Source organism: Paralichthys olivaceus, chromosome 22 (genome assembly GCF_024713975.1).
Source record: "Paralichthys olivaceus isolate ysfri-2021 chromosome 22, ASM2471397v2, whole genome shotgun sequence".
Lineage (NCBI taxonomy): Eukaryota > Metazoa > Chordata > Actinopteri > Pleuronectiformes > Paralichthyidae > Paralichthys > Paralichthys olivaceus.
In genome coordinates this window covers 13,203,501-13,224,678 of record NC_091114.1, presented here as the reverse complement: position 1 = coordinate 13,224,678, position 21,178 = coordinate 13,203,501, and the positions used below count along the sequence as shown (strand labels likewise).

The following is a 21,178-nucleotide window of genomic DNA, read 5'->3' as shown; positions in this document are numbered from 1 at the left end:
TGTACAGATAGCAACATTAAGGCATTACCTGATTTATTTCTTTTGTTTAAGATTTTGTAATTTGATTTAGATTTTTATAATTGAGCCATTTCAAGCGGGATGAACTTTGAATAAAGTTTTATGATACATGTGCGCGTGGAGGGTACATCGTGTGCCTCGGACCGAGGAGCCGAGCTCTTCCGGAAAGGAACGAGCGATGACGCCGGGGGGGAGTGTGTGTGTGTGTGTGTGTGTGTGTGTGTGTGTGTGTGTGTGTGTGTGTGTGTGTGTGTGTGTGTGTGTGTGTGTGTGTGTGTGTGTGTGTGTATGGGGGGGGGGGAGCCACCGTAGTTTCGACGAACGGAGGGAAGCAAAATGGCGGACGACGATATTACGCTCGACGGGAAACCTCTCCAGTCGCTGCGAGTGGCGGATCTGAAAGCCGCGCTGGAGCAGAGAAACCTGCCGAAGAGCGGCCAGAAGAACACGCTGGTCAAGCGGCTGAAGGGGGTGAGTGCTCCCCGGTGCAGGGTTCGAGTCTGGCGAAGTTCAGCCGGAGCAGACACACGGAGGAGGAGGAGGAGGAGGGGGGAGGTGGTGGTGGTGGACATTAGAGGCCGTGTGTGTGGACTCAGAAGCGGGAACACATGAACCGTCTCGTTCCGCGTAAACAGCAGTTTTTTAACTCGGGTCGTTTCCTGGTGCACGGCGCGAAGAAGCTGTCCGCCATTACGGCTCTGGGCTAATCTGCAGTAACTCTCGGTGCATCGTGTCTCAGCTGGACGCGTGCACCTGTCAAGTCGAGGCCTAGTGTACTGTACATGGCCGCGCCCGCGCTTTGTGTGTGTTGGGAGCGACGGGTGCGCGCCTAGCGATGTAAACACGTAACAACGACTCGTTGACGTTGTTGACTTTTTTTGTGTTGTTGTTGCTGTTGTTGTTGTTTTTCTCCAGACTTAGTTCGCGAACAACCACAGGTTTCAGGGCCGGAGCGAGGATTTCAGAAACACTTGGGTCACGATACTCAAGCGCCCCCTGTCACTGAAACATCCTCTGTGCGCCATGTTTGTGTAAACACCGTGCATGGTTAGACATACACAGACCGCTCCGTGCAGAGACAGTGGGTCAGTAACGACTCGGTCAGTCATTCGTGTGTTGGGTCATAAAGTTGTTAGAGTGGATGGTGGATTGAGAAAAACGGTGGAGATAGAACAACATGCAACGATGCAGGGCAGGGTACGGTGGCCGAGAGAGATCAACGCACTGCAAAGAAAACACATGCAAACACAAGCAAATGAAGTGAACAACTTCGTCAATTTGAAGATACACGCGCAGCCAAAAGTCACAACACATGCAAATAGCGAAAACAATACCGGAAATATTTCCAGCGGACTCACAAGAGTGATGGACCTGGCTGTGTTGAATGCTTTGTGAAGTCGAAGTCACTACTCGTCAGAGGTGTTGTACATCTATATAAATATATACATACACTACACAGAGACCCCTCCATGGTGGCATGTGTATAAAGCTCCAGTGTGTGAATAATGACAGATTTAATTATGTATGTTTTCAGTCATTGGTATAAAAGTTGTTAGAGGTGGACTGAGAAAACATTTAAACACAAGTAGACATAGAGTAGCATGCAACAATGTAGGGGAGGGCAATATTACAATATAAGTAATAATTGCAATATGAAAAAAGTATTGCAATATTCAATAGGAGAGATGAGGGTATGTGTGTTTAAAACATCTTATAAGCATGTTATATCAACTATTCATGATTTATTAAACGCCTGTTCATGCTGACCAATAATTCACATCGGGGAACGAAAGTGACCATTAATGCAACCAATCAAATCTGCACAAGCCATAGCTTAGAAACAAAGCTAAATATTTGTTTAACTGATGTAACTACAACACAACCCAGTTTATTCAACTACAATGCAGACACAGTCCTGTCTGTTATCATTGTAAATAATACATGTGATTCTACCGTGACCCTTCAACTCTGTAGGTGATAACCTGCGGAGCCAAGCTGTCAGCTCTGTAGAAAATAATAGAGCAATAGTTCATTATATTGTGCAAAGTATGATTGTGAGTAATGAGATACGATTTCAGTTACTTTTAATATTGTGATGAGTAGAAGTACAGCAGTTAATTTACAAAGGATTTTGTTCGAATACTCATTGAAATTAGCTACACAATGCTTTTGTTGAATTTCTTCTGTGAAGTGCTGTTGTACAATATGTGTAAGTGTTCTTATAAGTAAATTAACTGTAAAAGTAGGTTCTTGTATTTCCAAAAGTTATCAAAGCATACACACAATTGTGCTTTATGGATTGAAATGGTGACCAGAACTGTAAATTCCTAAGTTAGAGTCTGTCCATAGAACTTTGTTGCAGCTCTCTCCCTTATACTGAAGTATGTGGTTTTCATTTGCTTTTGAATTTGTGGTATAATATCATGTAGTGTAATTACTCCTCTTATTCATCCCTGGCAGGCTCTGATGCTGGAGAACCTACAGAGGTCATCCTCCTCCCACAGTGGGCTGCAGCCCAACTCTCAGGTAGGAGGAGATTTTCAAAGAAGGGTTTGCTTGTTTCTCCTGAGACAACACGTGTGATTTCTGTGACATTATTTCAAAGTGCTGGTTTTTGTGTGTTTCCTTGTCATAGATAGGGGAGGAGATGTGCCAGAACAGCTTCATAAAACAATACCTGGCCAAACAGCAGGAGCTCCTCCGCCAGAGACTTGAGAGAGAGGCCCAACAGGAGGAAGAGGCCGACGGTATAACATGACACACAGTCAGAAATCAGAAAATAAACACAGTCTGTGCTGTGAACGATGTTTGAATGGAAAAACACACTCATCGACACATTACAGCTAGCTCCCATATTCTAATATTAAATAAATATTTTTGGAAGAATAACACATACATATTTAAAAAAGATTCCTCCGTCATGCACATATAACTCAATGTAACTGCTGTAGGCATATTACTCAGCCACTATTGACATTCAGGTTTTTTTAATCATTGGAGAAAGAGTGTCTTAAAAATGCAAGGTCAAATTATGTGAGATATCAAACAACCCACACCCTCTCTGTGTCGACAGAAACGTTAGAGGAATGGATCTGTCCGTTTTTGACTGATTGAAAAGTCGCCTTGTTTTAGGATCCAAACGTTGTGTCTCGTGAATTTTAATTCAAACTTTGGGGCTGACACTTAAACCCTGCCTTGTTTCCCCTCTCTTACAGAAAGCCCAGCAGTGCCAGAGGAGGATGAAGAGCACTCGGAAGACAATGACTGCTATGTCTCTGACAAGGTCAGTAACGTCCACACACTGAATGATCAGACGAGCAAAGCTAAAGATTCATCCCAGATAACAGGACACTCTAATGCTGTGAGAAATCATGCCTCTCAATATTCTATTTCTCATTCAAAAATGTTCTTGTGCTTTTACAGATTAGGTTTTAAACTGTGATTCTATAATCTTAGTAGTTCTGGAACCATCAATATAATTGTGATTATTTGTCCTCAGCTGCATCGCCCCACACCCTCCCAGTCCACTCTGACCAGAGCAGAGGAGAGAGGAGGAGCGTCTGTGATGAGTCATGGGATGATGGCATACAAACCTGACATGGGCCCCAGTCCTACCCTTCACCAACACGAGCCCCCTGTAGCGGCAGGAGCTAGGATGCAGCGAGCCATGGGGCATAAGGAACCACCAGCCCCGTCCCCTCCTCGTGCTGTAGCCTCCCTGTCAGTGCGCGTCTTGGGTAAGCCAGACCGCCAGGGGCTGCCCCCTGCCGTGCCCCGAGCCCAGGAGAAGGAGGGCACTGCACCGAGTGAACCAGGGTCAGCTCATTCGGTCCTCCACCTGAGCCGATCTGCTGGAGTAGCGACGGGAAGCAATGTCAATATGGATAGTGACGATGATGACGGTGATGATGAAGGTGAGGATGATGAGGATTGGGGGCCTGGTCCTGGCAAAGCACTTAAGGCTAACAGAGTCCCTCCCCAGCCGCAGCAGATGCCCCCCAGTGTCCCTTTGGCAGGCGCAAGATCCAAGCGCAAGCTTCAACCCCCGCAGCACATCCCACCACCACAGGTACTCCACACCCCCATGCAGCTGCGCCACCCCACGCCTCCTCCCTCTCCACCCCCAGACCTGTTTCCCCTCCCTGACACACCCAAGCAGAGTCCACCAGACACAGAGGACCAGGAGGGTGAGGGTTCTCAGCCTGCACCTGGCCCAAGAGTGGAGTCAGTCCCACCTCCTACCTTGCAGAGGCAAGACTCTGACTCCAGCTCTCGCTCCAGCAGCCCTGAGCCCCCTGTGAAGTGTAGGCCCGGACCCCTTTCTCTGCTTGTGCACAAGATGGAGTCAGAGGGAGCTTTCCGCGCATCTACAGAGATGTCAGAAGATGCAGCTCATTCCACTGCGGGGTCTTCCAGTGAGTCACCACTGCAAAAACTGGAGAGAAAGAGGCAACAAGAGACCAGGGATATGGAGGAGGAGAGGCAATTAAAGAAGGAGAAGGAGAGAGAACGACAGCTGGAGCAGGAGAGGGAGAGAACTAAGGCACAAGAACAGGAGAGAGAGAAGAAACGCCTGGAAGGAGAGAAGGAAAAGGAGAGAAAACGACTAGAAGAAGAGGAGAAGCGGCATCAGAAAGAGGAGCGAGAAAAAGAGAGAAAACGTCAGGAAGAGGAAAAAGAAAAAGAGAGAAAACACCTGGAAGATGAAAAAAGAAGAGAGGAGAAACGGCTAAAGGAAGAGCAGGAGAAGAAACAGCAGACAGCCAAGAAAGCATGGGTGGTGATAACTGAGCCACAAGATTCAGGTTCCTCGTCTGATTCTGACTCCAAATCAGACTCGTCTTCACGTTCATCACAATCCTCCTCCTCCCGGGATAAATCCTCCCCTGCCAAGCCCCTGAAGGTCAGTTATGGACCAGAGCATTGATAGATATTCTTAAGGTGTAATAATAATGAACACAATGTCACGTTTAATCATATTTCAATCATGTTAATTGCAGAACGTTGATTATTTCAGCCATGTGTTGTTTTATTTTGTGTTGGCTGATATTAACTAGCATTTAAATGCATATTGCTATTTGTCTTTAATTGTTCTGTCTTAAATGATTTCACAGAAGGTAAAACAAGGGCAAGAAGCAGAGGAAGGAAACAATACCGACCTGAGTAAAGAGGTGGAGAAACGACACCTTTCAAAAAGGTCAGTAACCATCATTAAAATAGAGAGAACCTTCCAAAAAGTGTTGTTGAGTCCTCGTCATATTAGAGGATGAAGTTGAAGTTACACCAGCACAATGAGCCATTATTATAAATATGCACACTCCTCCCTCTTGCTTTTTCTGTATTTTTTACTGTGTTTATTGTGCATAATATTGATTCTGTTCTCTCTAAAGGCCTGTATCCCTTTATCCCTTTCTTTGACTAACTGCTTTTTTAAAGTCATATCAGCCATTAGAATTAGAACAGGCCCTAACTGACAAATTCATGTTTTGCAGGACAGAAGGATTCACATTTTATTACAATTCAATACCTAAATCAGCTGAATAATTTATGATTGAAAGGAGGGCTCTGTATTTCTGGATATCTCAACTAACTTCAGAGCAGTTTTACATCACATATCATTATTCAGTTTCTCAGAGAAGTCTAACATAGATGATGAAATCACAAAATGGCAGTTAAAGGTGCAATATTTTCAGCGTCTGACTATGTCATCACCTCTGCACGATTTTACAAATCAGAGGTTATACTTCGTCACTGTACCTGATATTTACTGAATCTTTGTTATACTGCAATTGATGAAAATAACATTGCAGCTGTTATTTATTTATTATTTTTACATCCCAGCCCCACTAACTAATGAGAGCCATTAGAGAACAAGGTGTTGGTCATGTTATTATCACTAGATGGAAGTTCTGATAGAATCACATGAAATATTTACTACGGCAACAGAGAGGACTGTTTCTACACTGAAGTTGAATAAACTAGGTTGGGTTGGAGCTACATCAGTTTCTCCTAAACTACTATTTTATATTCAGCTTTGGCTCTTGGCTGGTGCCTGGACAAATTTGATTTGTGGCATAAATGACAGCTTTAATAATCCATTGAGTATCGTCTGTGAGCATAGACAGGCATAGGATATTACTTTTAGACCACTTTTTAAATACGTAAGGGAATAAATGAGTCACTAGTATTTCCCCACAAGATTTTTCTGTCATAGGAGGTGCTCGTGTTTTTATCACTAGATTGAAGTCATGGTGGAATCACATGTTACATTTACTGTAACAACAGACACTGTGTTGGAAGTTGAATGAACTCTTTAACCATCAAGTTGTATTTGTTTCCCTGGACAAGTTGGATCGGTCCGATAAATGCTTACCTTCATTTCCACGTGGAGAGCAGTGGAAATATGTGTCACAGAGTTGATTACATGCTTACAAGATGTTTTAAACATGGGTCGGCTGTAAACACATTCTCATAGCTCCTAATTATAGCAGGTTGTATTTCTTGTTATGCATCAGCGCAGCTGCCTCAACCGGCATTCCTCCTCCTGCTGCTGTTCCTCCTCCTCCATCGCCTTCCCATTGATATTCATTGCATGAATTGATATCTTCATGCAATTCGGATTTAATGCGGAGATAACGATTATTTTTGCGATTATAATCTAGAATGCGCCACATTTTAAACGCCTAACCGGACTTTTACTTTGAAAAACCACCCACCGGAAACGGTGTTTTCCACTCCGGTAGACTTGACACAGGTCCGTGGATCCAACATGGCCGCCATGCATGCACCGCATCCCTGATGCCGACGCAGTGTTCCGCTAATCAGAGTGAGACACAACCGCCACCGGGGTCGATTTGTATCTCGCGTCCCCGTTTTCAACCGGCGTGAAACCGGAAGAAGCGCTACGAGCTGCCGGGGTGTTGGTTTTTTACCCCCGGGGTTTCCTGTCGAGGCATCATGCTGTCCGAAGGCAACAAAAACGGGTAAGAGAACCAGAGGGCGACCTCAGGTTGCTGGTATTCATCCCGAATTAAATGATCCGGTCCCATCTCGTGGATCGAGACCGGCTGTGAGTGTGTGTGTGTGTGTGTGTGTGTACACACTTAGCGTAGCTGCCCCCGTGTTCGATTCCATGAGTCCACACCGGCCTGGTGTTGCATGTTCGTCCATGTGAGGAGCACCGGGGGTGGGGACGTCGTGAGTCTATTGTTGGGTGAAGGAGCAGGGAAGATGTGTTCTGAGGGAGGGGGTCGGTTTCTCTGATCAGAGCCTGAAATAGCTTTTCGATGAAGAAACACGTTGATGAATAAATAATGGGTTTCATGGTGTTGGGGGAGAAGCATGAGGGCAGTGATTTTCTCTCCCCTGACCTGAACACTGAGTCATGCCAGGTAGCATGAAAGAGGAGATCTCTTATTCAGAATTGAGGATTCACTGCTTTTTGTCCCCCGTCAAGGTTCAGTCTTCGTGGCCACACTGTGCTGCATCTTGTCGTGGAGCCCGCAGAGGACCTGTGTTTGTATTTGTCTATTTGTGTGTGGCTGTAGCTGTTAATGCTCTCCCTGTTGTCTAGGGAGATCATTAAAGCAGACATCTGTTCGCTGTACAGTCGGTGTGAATGGGCCCTGATGGTGTGATATCAGTCTCCCAGCTGGCATCAGTGCTCTCACCCTCCTTCACTGGGAGCCGATCACATGTGTGATGTGATCAGTGACAAGAGTTTTGGTTCATCTTCTTGATTTAAGCAATTCTGTTGAGCTGCTGTGATTGCAGGCCATGCTAAACTTACAGTCACTTCAGGTACATTGTTTTGTGAAGTAACATTAATCATAAGGTGCAGTTATCACATGGTGGTGTTGTCCGGCAGGTTGGGGCTGTGCGTTAGTGTTATTCTTCAATTCAGCCTGTAGGAATATGAATGTAAAGGCAGAGAACAAAGGGCTTCACAGTGGGGATAGTGAAGAAAAGTCCAAGTATTAAAGGTGGAAATGCAGAGAGAAATGGTACCATGGGATTATGGAAACCGGAAACTATCCAGTAAATTCAGGGTTGCAGTGGTGTCTGGGTAGAGCAGACAGGAGACAGGACACGACACGTTTTCCTTTTTTTTGTTTGCAGGATTTAAACACCGGCGTTGGTCCTTATCATCAAAAACTCTCAGATCTCGTCATTCCTACTTGACATTCGTTGGCATCTTCTACGTGTCTGACTTCTCTTTTTCACTCTGAGATATTTGTATTCTTTTTTTCAGATTTGCACCTTCACGTTTTAGAGATGTCATCATCACGCCCACTTGCTCGCTGTGAATTTCTTGAACATTTTCCTGCTGTATTCTCACATGAGCTCATTAGGACGTTTTGCAGACATTTTTCTAAACGGCTCGCAGGAAAAGTTCTGAGTAATATCGGGAGTAATTGTCAGTTTTACCTTTGCATTCTCACGTATAGCCACTCTGGAACATTCTAGGAAATTGTCCAGAAATACGTTTACTCACTCGTGTTGTTTCTGTGCTCATTACATCACCTTGGCCTGGCCTCTCCTCTCCTGATCCAAAGGGGTTGTATTTCTCGCAGACCTCTGTCTCCCTTTATAGCCGGCACAGGTGTGCCTCTGGTCTCGCCAAAGACTCACACACACACATACACACAGACATACACACACAAACACAGACATCCACACCTAGGGCAGAAAAGAATTGGTGTCAAGGAGGCGGACATGCTGCCTTCCTGCATTTGCTTTTTCCTTTGACCAATCACTAGAGAAAGAGGTAGAATCTGCTCCTCTAACACTCTGGGTTGATTCTCCTCATCTTGAAATATCGTATATTGAATATTTTTGGATTGTCGGACAAAGTGAGTGATATCTGAAAGGGCAGTTTTTGCTTTTTTTCAATGTTTCATAAACTAAACCATTAATTGATTGATTTAGAAAATAATTATTAGCTCAATCAGCATAATAATGATGATTTCTAGCTGCAGACCCAGTCATTACATTGTATGGGTGGTAAACAGCAATAGGATTATTTAAAGGTCATTACATGTTTAACTCATAAAAGACAAAGCACAGTGCCGTGATTAATCTCAACTCTGGAATTCAATATGTATTATTTCCCTCCAGTCAAATGTACAATTCAAAGAGCCATTTGATGAATTGAACAATAGAGGTGAACATGTGCTCTGTGATGGAGAGGAGGACGCTCTGGGATGTGATCCTCCCACCTGCAGGGTGATGCCACGGTGGCTGCGTCCTCACACAGGCAGCGGAGGAGGCTTTTGATTATGCTGGCAGGGGAAGTTGAGGGGGTGGCTGAAAATATAGTGATCCTGTTTTTGCTCTGTTGTAGATAACAGCAATAAAATATGAAGAAGGGTTTGGCTGTGTGAGCTCTGACTCAATAGCCGTTTTCATATATGACCTCTTGGTAAAATCCGGAGAATTGGATCCGTAGTTTACCCAGAGTCTGCCTTTCACACATGCACAACACAGCGGGACGTTTTCTGCTCAGACGCGTTCACTACAGCATCAAATCCTCCTCGGGGATCGTCTGTCGGGAGCGTGTTACTCGGACATTTGCGTTCACACATGCACGTCCTCCTGAGAAAATATAGAGGATCTGTGGAGTCCAGTGCAGCTACAGTAACCACAAAGCATGGCGTTCATTGCCTCACTTGATGATTTAATTCTATCATGACCCATTGAGAATCTAATGAAGACCACAAGCATTGAGGGAGCTATGTGTGTCCTGGACGATGAGCAGTTTGAGGTGTGTTTGTGACCCTGGGTGTCAGTTAGCTGGTGAGTTATTTATAGCAGGAGTGACCCAGATCACTGGCCTCCAGCACCCTTCCTCTGACTGCTCCGGTGTTTTCCTCGGTCTTGTCCTACTCATCGTTTTGTCTCCCTTCACACTAACCCTCATATCACCCCGACTCAAGAGCTGAACTCGAACACCACCATGTCTGGATTGTCTTCCATTAGAGCTGTAACAAATGACAAGCTTCTTTGGCAATAAACCTGCTGATTGTTCAATCATTCTTAATAAAACAGAACACTGATGATGCCAATGACAAATCCTCACAGTTTAAATGCTGTTAGATGGTAATGCTTGTGAACGTAGGCTTAACTTAACCGTGTTTAATGTTAATTAACTAAAGGAATTTGGGCATATCTTGTACTGTGAGGAGTTACAGAGCCATTCTGCAGCCCCAATAATTATCAAGGGCAGAAAAAAAGGAACCCTATCGCTTCCTACTTTCTTACCGATCAGTCCCAAGTGACCCCATATGTCTTTTATTGCTGCAGGGAGGTGTCGGAGCCTAGTGCAGCCGCCGTGACAGAGGTGGAGCCAGACTCTGAGAGTTCCATGGCCGATCAGCCGGCGTCTGGCGCAGAGCCGGAGAGCAACGAGAACCGCCTGGAGGAGGTAAGGTCACTGAGGGTGGGGGTGCCTTGGTCTGTGTTCCGTCCCCCCACTAACTTGCATCCTCATTCACATACAAGCATGTGTAGTTTAGAGGAAGACTCAAAACCAACACAACTCCAATGTTTTCATAAATTCCTTTTGTCCCTGTGGAGATTTCCACGTCCTTTTCTCAACGTATCATTCAAATAGACGATTATATACGATTGATCACCAGTGAACAAACAGTGGCTGAGTTGGAGTTGGGTCCCAAAGTAAAAAGGAATGAACTAAACCTCTCATTTGTGTTTTAATGCAACTAATGTTTCATAACTACCCCATGAATTTTGATGATCTCTCACACACGTCCATTATCTAGCTCAGCCTCTTAGAGGGATGTTAAGTGCTGATGCTGCTAGAATTCAAGTAATGATGTTAATAGAGTGTTAAATTAGATGTTTGTGCTCTGGAGAGTGCATGTTCCTCACCTCACTGTTCCGGTCTCTGTCAGGGAGGCAGTGAGAGACAACATTAAACCCCAGTGCCCTGACGCACCAGGTCAATTATCAATTTCTGTTAATCGACTGTGGTTAGCCACGGCTCTTAGTTTTTATGGAGCATCCTGCAAAATTGGCAAAACATTGAACTGGTGGCAGAGATAGTTGGTGAAAGAGATGATTTCTCTTCTCGCCTTTTTCTTTAAGTGACAATACCATCCTATTTGTATTTCATTCCTTATTTATTTCAATATTACATTTTATGGTACATCATTACAATATACAATGCAGATGGACCACTGAATGAATTTTCATGCAGGAGAGCACGTGTCACCAACCTTCAGCTCTTTTCTTTGTACACTACTCAAATGATTTTTTTGCCCATGGTGTGTCAGGGTCTTAGAGTCAGACCAGGGTATTTCATTTAAAGCCATCCCATGTGGTTTCCCTTTTTTAATTAACAAAAAGCTCAGAATTTTTACTTCTGTTTTCACATTTACAACCTGATTATACCACAGATCTTTTTTGTTAGAGCTCACTGTGAAGCTTTTGCCAGATATAGCCATGACAAATTGAATGAAGAGCAACATAAGACTCTCACAGGCTCATTACAATGCATGTTATCTAGATTTCCTCAAATAATAACCTCTATGCTATCGAATATGTTATCAGCATGTGTCCTTTTACCGTGTGTGTGTGTGGTTTTGATTTCTCCCTTGAGTTTGCATGAGTAATGGACCCTGACAGTGTGTGTAGAGATGCATCAGGGCTTGTTTCTGCTGTTTCTTTCTCTCTCTTCATACTCCCTGCTCCCTTACTTCCTCCTTTCACGCTGCCTTTCTCTCTTTAACTCACTGTCTCTCTTTCTCTATTTGCCCCTGTTACTTTCCATCTTTGCCTTTATATCCCATCATGATCGCCTCTCTCTCACTATATATATTTATGGTGTGATTGCTGTTTAAAACCCCATTGATTGCTTTGTTATGAAGGTTCCCATGCCTCTTCCATTGCCCCTAATGGTACCTGCTGCGTACTACTACTACTACCACCACCACCACCACCACCAACACCTCCTCCACTCCTACTCCTCCTACAACTCCTGTCCCGCTATGCCCAAGTGCGTCGCTGGTACCCGAATTAGGCCCAGAGTCTGCAACCGTATGGCACTGAGTAAAACCTGAGCCTGCGAGGCCTCTCCCGTAGCCCTCCAGTGATGCGCTGAGCCAGCAGGAACTGCATCTTGCATCACATCACCGCCGACAGCAGCGGCAGCCATGGTAACTGCAGCAGCAGCACGCAGTCGTCATGGTAACCCGGCCTCGAGGGCTGGGAGCCTGCTCGCTGATCTGAACCAGACTGGACTGTACTGCGCTGTGTGGTGGTGATGGATGATGGGATAAGGGAAGGGGAGTGTGTTTAACGCTCTGCATCGCCTCCCGCTCTCCCCGACTCTCCCGTCTACCATTTTGAAGACTCAGCACAGAGTCTCAGAGTGTCATCCTCCAACATCCGTGCTGCTGTCCTCCAAAAGCCATATGCAGCACCGATGAAAGACAAAATTCTTCTGCACTCCAGTCTCATTTTCACCTCTACCTCCAATCCCACACTGCCCTCTGGTTGCAGGGTGGAGTAATGACTTTGGACTAAAAACTGCTTTAATAACCAAAACTGTGACCAGAGCATCTATATGAGCACTATTCTTGGGGTTTTAAGCTTTATAACACTTTCCATCTGCTTGGAAGATTTGTTTATGGGACTTAACATCGAAAACCTTCTGGATAAAGACCTGTATCTGTGGATGCAGTATGATTATGTGCACTCTCAAATATCTGGAACAGTGTTTTTGCTTCAGCTTGTAACAGTCACTCTCAAACCAGCCTTTTAAAATGGGACATTTATTATTCAGCTGTGCGAGTGAAATCCTGTCATCAAGCTGGATGTGATCATCACAAGAGAGCTGTTCACCTGGACTCGGGAGCACCAGAGACATTCAAAGGACACAAGGTCAAGGACAAGTTAACGGAGTCATCGTGCACTTTGCTTATTTTGGGTGCACGGTGCCATTGATCATCCACGCATGGTCCATGAGTGCTGGGCATGTCAACATGAAATCCTCTGCAGCCACAGATTCGCTGCCACTGCTGTGGACCTGGCAGATCCATAAAAATCCATCTCTTCATCACATCCACAACCTGGCTGGTGCATCTCAAATGACTTCACATGAATGCAGAGGCCATCAAACCAGAGATGTATTAAGCAGTCGTCTTTTCACATTTTTCTGGATTGTAATTTTCCAAAGCTAAATGCTCCTGGATTGTTTTTCCTTTTTCTTTCCATCAAAAGAGTTGAGAGTTGCTTTACCATCTGTCAACTTGCAAAACAAACTCAAGAACTCTTCAACTAACTCTCAGGCAATTCAAAACTTGAATGAACTTTTTAAAACACCAACTCAGATCTTTTGGACAACTCGCAAACTCCTCGCAGGACAACCTGTTTTTATCGTTTTGACATTTCCGATACACTCGAGTGTCAGAAAGACTTTCAGGACTGTACATCGGAGAAGACGGACACATTTGACTACACATTCAAGCCAGCAGATTTTTTCCCGATGCACTTCACAGATCATGGACTCCAACAAAGTAAACCTCGCGCTGACCCTCATCAGAATCCACCATGAGACAGTTTGAAACTCCTCCCAAAAGACTGAAACACGACAAAAGTTCTCCCCAGCCCCATTCAAGAAAAAAAGTCCAATCCAGTGATAAGTTCCTGCCTGGTGGCAAATCTACACACATAAATCGAGTACCGCCCTCACTCCTCTGCCTTCTCTGATTGGATCCTTGTTGCCTAGATACAGTACACACTGTCGTGCGGTTGGGCCATAGTCAAGCCAGTAAGGAATCAGGTGTCAAATGGTTTAATTGAAATGATAAACTGTAAAAAAAAACAATTTAAAAAAAATTGCTTTCCTCCTGATCTATTTTGTAAATAAGAGGAGTGAATTATTTTCCTCTTTGTAATTTTAGTATTAATTTGAACCGACACATGTACTGCAGTTTGAATTTGGTATTTTGACACCAAGCTAAAAATGCTCATTATGCATTTGAACACTGTGGATCTACAGTTGTCTCTTGTTTAAATACGGTTATTGGTGAATGTCAGCTGCAGTATAAATAGTCCTGACAGATCTTTGAGACTTCAACACTCAGTTCTCCACCTCTGTTCACAGATGTTGTCATTACCCTACACAAGTTTCATATTTAATGATGCTACAGATACTTGGGGAATTACATGCTGCTATCACACAAGTTAGAAATAATTAGTATGCTGGGGGAGCTGGCTCATAAATAGTTCCCTTCCTTTGTTCTTCTGGACCACATTAGAGCTCCCAGAAAATTACAGGAGCTGGCTTTGAAAAGGAAAATTAATGAGTAGCAGGTTAAATATTATTTTGATTTAACATTAAACGTAGGGTTGGTAATTTGAAGCGTTTTTTTATCTTATCTGTTGAAATCCTCTTCACGACCATCGACAAAGTTGTCATTAAAGAAAAATGGTGTCTGTGGCCCTCGCAGGACTGTAATAAACACAATCCCAAATAAATGATTTCAGCCGATGATCAGCCGGAGAGACACACACACTGCTGAAGCACAGGCGAGACGTTAGCGGGCGATTCACGGAGAAGACTGCTTCTAGCAGCGTGTGTTTCGTGGACGTAGCTTTGACGAGAGGGTCACTGGGAGGGATGTTTCGGTTGCTTTTCCAGGATTACCAACTTATTTAGCCCTGATTTAGATGTTACTTTCTGGAATTGAATCACCCAGGCCTAAAATGGAACTCAAATGTATTTCTGGATAAGATAGGATAGGTTATAGGATTACTGAATAGGATTATATCACAGATTGGAGCTGGTATCATTCCTGGTTTTTGTAAAAAAAAAAAACAGATAGAGAAGCTACAGACAGGTTTAAAAACTGTGCTTTGACTTTTCTATTCTCTATTCTTGATTCTACCTCACACACATAGACACGAGGGGAGCAGCGGGATGATTTGTCTCTGTGTCTTTGAGCAGAGGTGGAAGGCAGAAATGTGTCTGAAGTCTCACTATCGATCAAACCATCCTCTTCTTAATGTGGTACAATTGGAGCCTCCAGGTCTCTGTTACTTAAACTCCCCCCGCACCCTCTCCTCCACTTGTCCTGTTTCACCTCCTCTCTGTTGATGCCTGGTCTGGATTCTTGGTTCTCATCTCGCCCCGCACCCCTGGGGTTTCTGTATGTTCTCTCTCTGTCTCTCTCTCCTCTCAGAGCACCACTCCTAAGGCTTTTGCTGCCCGGAAGATATCCTTGACCAGTGAGTATACCGCTTACATGTTTCCCCCCCCCTGACTCCTGGATCATTCGTTCCACATGAGGACTGGTGAAAGAAACAAGATTGAAAAAGAAAATGCCAGACTCTTAGAATTTAAAACCCATTTTCTCTCAAATGTTGTCAGCTGTAAATTACTGTATATGAGTCAAGCTTTTATCTACTGCTTGGTTCCTAGTGTTTTATCTACATACTCTACTTCACATAATATTAAATCAAATTACTTGTCTGAATCTCTTTAGATTTAAATGAGTAACTGCCCCCCCCCTCAGAAAAACACTAAATAATAAAACAGTTATTTCTCATATGCTTTGAACTTGCAGTGACTTGACATCAACTTCTCCTCAGCATCATCCATCTTGCAGTGTTTTCTCTCTCTCTTCCTACTCTTCTCTGTGATAAACTACCTTTTTTTTTACTCCTGCAGGCAGTAAGACGTCTCCAGCCACCACAGATGGAGGAGCAGGAGAGCCTGAGACGGGGACGGCAGCAGGGAGGAAAAGGCGCTGGGGCTCCAGCACAGCAGTCACTGCTAAGAAACCATCGATCAGCATCACCACAGAGTCACTGAAGGTACCGATAGAAGATCAACATCATGAAATCATTATTATTTCAACTCAGATTTGTATTGATGTCTCGAGACTCATCAGCAAACTATATTTTCTTTCCCTCCAACCTTCTCGTGTCTGTGTCTCTGTGCTTCAGTCTTTGATTCCAGACATTAAAGTAAACCAGGAGGCTGTCGTAGAGCTTCATCCAGAGGAGCTGCAACTGTCTGGGGACGAGGAAAACCTGGACAACAACCGCAGCGACCAGGACAAAGGACTGAAGATTCGACGCACCGTCACACAGGTCAGAAAGGTTTTATCATTGCTTTCAGCTGAAAACCTTTTGGATTGTTTTCAGGCAGGAAAAGAAAAGGTGCAGTTGAGAAATGTCTAATTTGAAGAACAAGTTTTTGTCAGTGTGTTTTGAACCTGTGTTTTTCTACCTGTAATTCCTCTCTAGGTCGTCCCAGGTGACAGTCAGGAAAATGGCCAGAAAAATGAAGAGGAAGAGGTGGAGAAACCAGAGAAAGAACAACAGCGCAGGACTTCCAGAGACAAAAGGAAGAACAGTCTTTCTGAGGAAGCATCAGAATCACAGGCATCTGTCAATCCTGACGTGGAGGCAAAGAAAGGTAAAGTGTCTTGCTGAGAAGTTGGTGGGCTTTTAATTGCTTTAAATTGTTGGGTATAAATCTCTTTGCTGCTTATGTCTTCCATCATCCCTCAGGCATCTTTCCCTCTGTTCTTGATTACACACATTCCTGTTTTTTTAAAGTCCCTCTCACTCTTCCATCCCTCAGTTACTCCCAGCGACAGTCTGGTGCGTCGCTCCATCAGTCAGCAGAAGTCCGGCGTGTCCATCACCATCGACGACCCCGTCCGCGCAGCTCGGCAGCCGTCGCCACCTCGAGGCAAAATCTCAAACATCATCCATGTGACCAACCTGGTGGGTTTTTTAACTCTACATCACAGTAGAAGGCACAAAGAAAACCCAGTGAACAGTGTCTCCAAGTCTGTGGAATTTGTTTGTGAGAATTATTCTGGCAAGTTAAAAATTCAATCACATAAAAAGATCCTGTTATATTTTTGTGTCTTAGCTGAACTGGAGCCTGGAACTTTCCCCTCAAACTCAAATTATGTGGTTGTTCGGAAAAAATCCTGCTTTTCCAAATCCACTGTACACATTTTTCGTGAATGAGGCATATTGTGTTGATGCCAGTGGAAACCATATCACCATCATACCCATAATTAGAGTCAGGAGTGCTTAACCAGGTATTATGGCTGTAGTCAAGCATCACTTTAAGTTGGGGGCACAGTGCGTGACTAAACAGATGATGGCAAGACAAGACATTACACATTTAATGACTAGTGTTTGCACGTTCTTTTTATTCCTGCCATAGAAGCAGGACTTTAAAGTTACACATGGATCAAAGAATTCAGTATTTCTTCCTAAACTGATCGGCAGATTGGACGGATGTAAAATGTAGAAACAACTTTGATAAGCGTGTGAATTTCGGCCTCAGGGTGGCACCAGAGGAAAGACCAAGAAGTACTGAATTAAAAAGACTTATCCTCTGAACTATGATCAGTTTAGAACCTGTTGGATTTACTCTGGCATTAAAGTTTAGAAGCCAAGTGAAAATTAGGACCCGAGATGAAGAAGGGCTCATTTACAGGATAACGTCACTTTTAATGTACCAGATTTCAAACCAATAGTTTACTCTGGAGCCGTTCTAATCCGGAGAGTCTCATCTGTAAATTCAAAATATCTGTCTGCAGGTCATCATCTTGACTTTGGGACGTCTCAACACATTTGAAATATCTGCCTGTCGCTGACTTTGATAACTGACTGTTTATCTTTTCTCATCCTGAAGGTGCGACCCTTCACCCTGGGTCAGCTGAAAGAGCTGCTGAACCAGACCGGCACCGTGGTGGAAGAGGGCTTCTGGATCGACAAGATCAAGTCTCACTGCTTTGTCACTGTGAGTACAAACATTTTCACTTCTGTACTTCATCCACATGTGTTCCACTGTATTTAACTTTCAGAAGGATTTTTCAGCGTTGTAACCTTTTCATCTCCTCGTGTGTCCGCAGTACGCCACGGCAGAGGAGGCGGTCGCCACCAGAACTGCCATCCACGGGGTCAAATGGCCTTCGAGCAATCCCAAGGTCCTCAGCGTCGACTTCTGTGAGCAGGCTGAGGTAATGAACACCTTAAATCTGGAAATACACTAAATATGCAGCTGACAACCTTACAAAAGATGTTGGGAAGCATATTCCAGCTAATTTGATCTGGTTAATTTGAACCACACAAATACGATTTTAGATTTTTTTTAAATTGACCCAGACAGTGTTTGAAATTATGGATGCGTCTTCTTTTGCTCTATAAAAGTTTGGGAAACATCCACTTTTATGGAGGTTTTCACCTTAAAGTCTGTAAAAGTGCTCCTGTATGTCCCCGGGTGATTCAGCATTTCTGTGCACCTAACTCTGTAATGTGTCAAGTGGAAGACAAGACTATTGCTTTACCAAAGTAAAAGGTACAAGGAATAAAATATTAACAGGTTTTCTTTTAAGATGTACGAAGTGTTGAGTCGTCCAAACTGGCTGAAGTTGCCCTTTTGTACTTGAGTCCATAACAGCTGCATCATACACAGCAAATCTTCAAATCCGCTGCCGGATTAAGCATCAGTTTAATCCAGGAGTGAATTTCTGATGACGCAGAATAATAGTGTGTGGCATCACATTTTTAATACATCGGTTTCTAAAATTGTCCATCTCCATACAATCTGACATTTGTCTCTGTGTCTCTATCCGCAGCTGGACTTTCACAAAGGCATCCTGAAACCAGACAAAGAGGAGGAACACGTTCCCCAACCGAGCGCCCCTCAGAACCGGCTGCCCCCACTGATGCCCGAGCGAGACAGAGACCGCGACAGGGAGCGTGAACGGGACCGGGGAGCCGCTGGAGTGCGCGACCTATGGGCCGAACGGCAAAGAGAGATGGAGCGCCGGGAGCGGGCCCGCGGGGAACGGGAATGGGACCGCGACAAGGTCCGGGAATTCGCAAGACCGGGGGAGGACGGACGTCGATCCCGATCCAGAGAGAGAGAGCAGAGGAGGAAGGAGAGGGCAAAGAGCAAGGAGCGGAAGTCAGATAAGAAGGGTAAGAGAACAAGTAGAAACATGGAAAAATAAAGATGTGAGTGGGATTGTCCTTTTATACAAAAACATTTTATACAAGTACCATTTCATCTCATCGATACTGTTCAGCATCAACCAAAGTTAGAGATTCCCCACGACACAATACTGCACACTGTGTATTATGATACAACTGTTTTACGCCGGTTCAACTCTTCATCGGTGGTTATTATTCTACGTTGCTTTGTTTTCTACAACAGAAGAATTTATCCATTTCTTTCCTCGCTAACAGAAAAGGGAGACGAGCCTCCGGCCAAACTTCTAGACGACTTGTTCCTCAAGACCAAAGCGGCTCCTTGTATATACTGGCTTCCCCTCACAGAGGAGCAGGTGGGTCCGACGCACACAAACGTGTTTTCAGTCGTACAAAGATTTATGTACAGAGTCTTGAGATTTCCCTTGTACCCAGAAACGTAATCATCGTTTTTGTGTCCACCAGGCGACACAGAGGATTTTGGACCGCACGGAGCGGCAAAAGGAGCGCGAGCGGCGGTGCAAGCAGCAGCAAGAGGAGGAGGACAAGAAGCGTGAAGAGGAGAGGAAGGAGAGGCTGAAGGCTCGCGAGAAGGACGCCGGCGTAACGGTTAGCGGCGGAGTAGCCTCGCGAGCAGCCGACGGAGACCGAGAGAGGGAACGCGGCCGAGACAGAGAGGTGGACAAGAGGAGGGACAGCGGTCACCGGCCCAGTCGACCTACAGCCGGCACTGGCAGTGGTAGACGGTCTCGTAGCCGTAGCAACCCTAGGGATAGACGCCGCTGATTGGTGGGATAGCTGAAGACTGAGAGAGAGAGAGAGAGAGAGGGGGAAGCAGTGTGGCGGAGGACACAGCAGACAGGAAGTCTTAGGAAGGAAGTGAATCATTTCTCTCGCCTCAAATTCCGGACTCGTGTCTGCTCCTCGCCGCCTGCACCTGCCGTGCTTTAATTCATCCACTTCGACGCCAGCGTTGTCTTCCAAACACTTCTGCCATGTCCCCACCTCCTCAGTGTCAGTTCTCACAAAATGTTGATCACATGCTCGGTTTGTAGTGAAGTAACGGTCCGTCTCGCTCCTTTCTCCCTCAGTCTTTTTCTCCGTCTGTCTCTTAGGAGCGAAGATTCGGTCTCTTCCTCCCGTAGAGAGCAGCAGCGTTCCTCCTCGCCTCCATGTTGTGCTGTTCATTTTCCTCGGCCAAAGAAAAGAAGCCGGGAAGGGCGGCGGTTTCTTTGGCTCGCCTCAGCATTTTGTTCCGCTGAGGTTTGGGAGCCCGCCTCTTTATTTTAGTTCTGTGGGTGAACAGTTCCTTCCTCCTCGGAGCCCTGTAATAAAACCAGTCCAAAATAGATCCCTGACCTTCAAATGTGTTCGAGGATCAGTTTTAGCGTTACTCCTTCTTTTTTTTTTTATACATATACGACTAGAGTCACAGGCTGTCGTCACCGTCAGGAAAGTTGATTTGTTTTATGCATCTTGTTAATTTTGTCTGCCTTTGGAAGTTTGTGTGTTAAAGCAGGTGACCTTTGAACCTTCATCTCCCACTGATTCCTGAAGTCTCTTCATACTGTAACGTAGAAAAAAGCGATAGAAAGAGATGTGGTAGTAAATGTTGTGATGGTGCAGGAGACGATGCAAACGCCCAAGTTGATCTTAAGTGGTTGATTAACAAGGATGGGATGGAATTCAAGAGGAGGGTTATTCTGTAAATGTTACAGGAAGCTGACCTTCCCTGCACTGAAGTCTCCAATTATGAATCCCTCCCACCACCTTTCAATCATATATATATTTAAGAGGAAAAAAAAACAAAAAATAAAAGGTTTATCTTCTAATAGAGTAGTAGTTACAATTTTAATATTTTTAATTTAGTTTTTTGGTTTGAAACACTTTGATTTTGTTGCTTCTTCTCCTCCTGCAAGTGCTGAATGTACTGAGAACTTAAAAATGAATAAAATTTAAATTGGTTATCAGCTTCTCTACCGGGTGTCTTTTTTTTTTTTTCTTATCGTGTTTTGATCGTCTCTTTATTTTTAAATTGTCAGACAATAGTGAAAATACTTGAAGATTTATTCCAATTGCTTATTTTAATGATGTCATGTCAGCAGCACATTTTTCTACTTGAGAAGCTGTGAATGTTTCAAAAGTTCCACTCGGCAATTACTTAAACAATTAT

The 21,178-nt window shown here is 44.5% G+C and overlaps 1 protein-coding gene across 1 annotated transcript; it reads left to right on the top strand.

Moving 5' to 3' along the window:
* Positions 1 to 315: 315 nt before the first annotated feature.
* On the top strand, positions 316 to 20,975 carry acin1b (apoptotic chromatin condensation inducer 1b). Its single transcript, XM_020108478.2, has 17 exons — positions 316 to 489; positions 2,479 to 2,544; positions 2,654 to 2,765; positions 3,234 to 3,301; positions 3,518 to 4,921; positions 5,133 to 5,215; positions 10,321 to 10,441; positions 15,222 to 15,267; positions 15,710 to 15,855; positions 15,988 to 16,134; positions 16,291 to 16,462; positions 16,631 to 16,776; positions 17,705 to 17,812; positions 17,925 to 18,032; positions 18,651 to 18,996; positions 19,264 to 19,361; positions 19,471 to 20,975. The coding sequence occupies exons 1-17, from the start codon at positions 355 to 357 to the stop codon at positions 19,789 to 19,791; spliced, it is 3,627 nt and encodes a 1,208-aa protein (XP_019964037.2). The 5' UTR covers positions 316 to 354; the 3' UTR covers positions 19,792 to 20,975.
* The last annotated feature ends 203 nt before the right edge of the window (positions 20,976 to 21,178 follow it).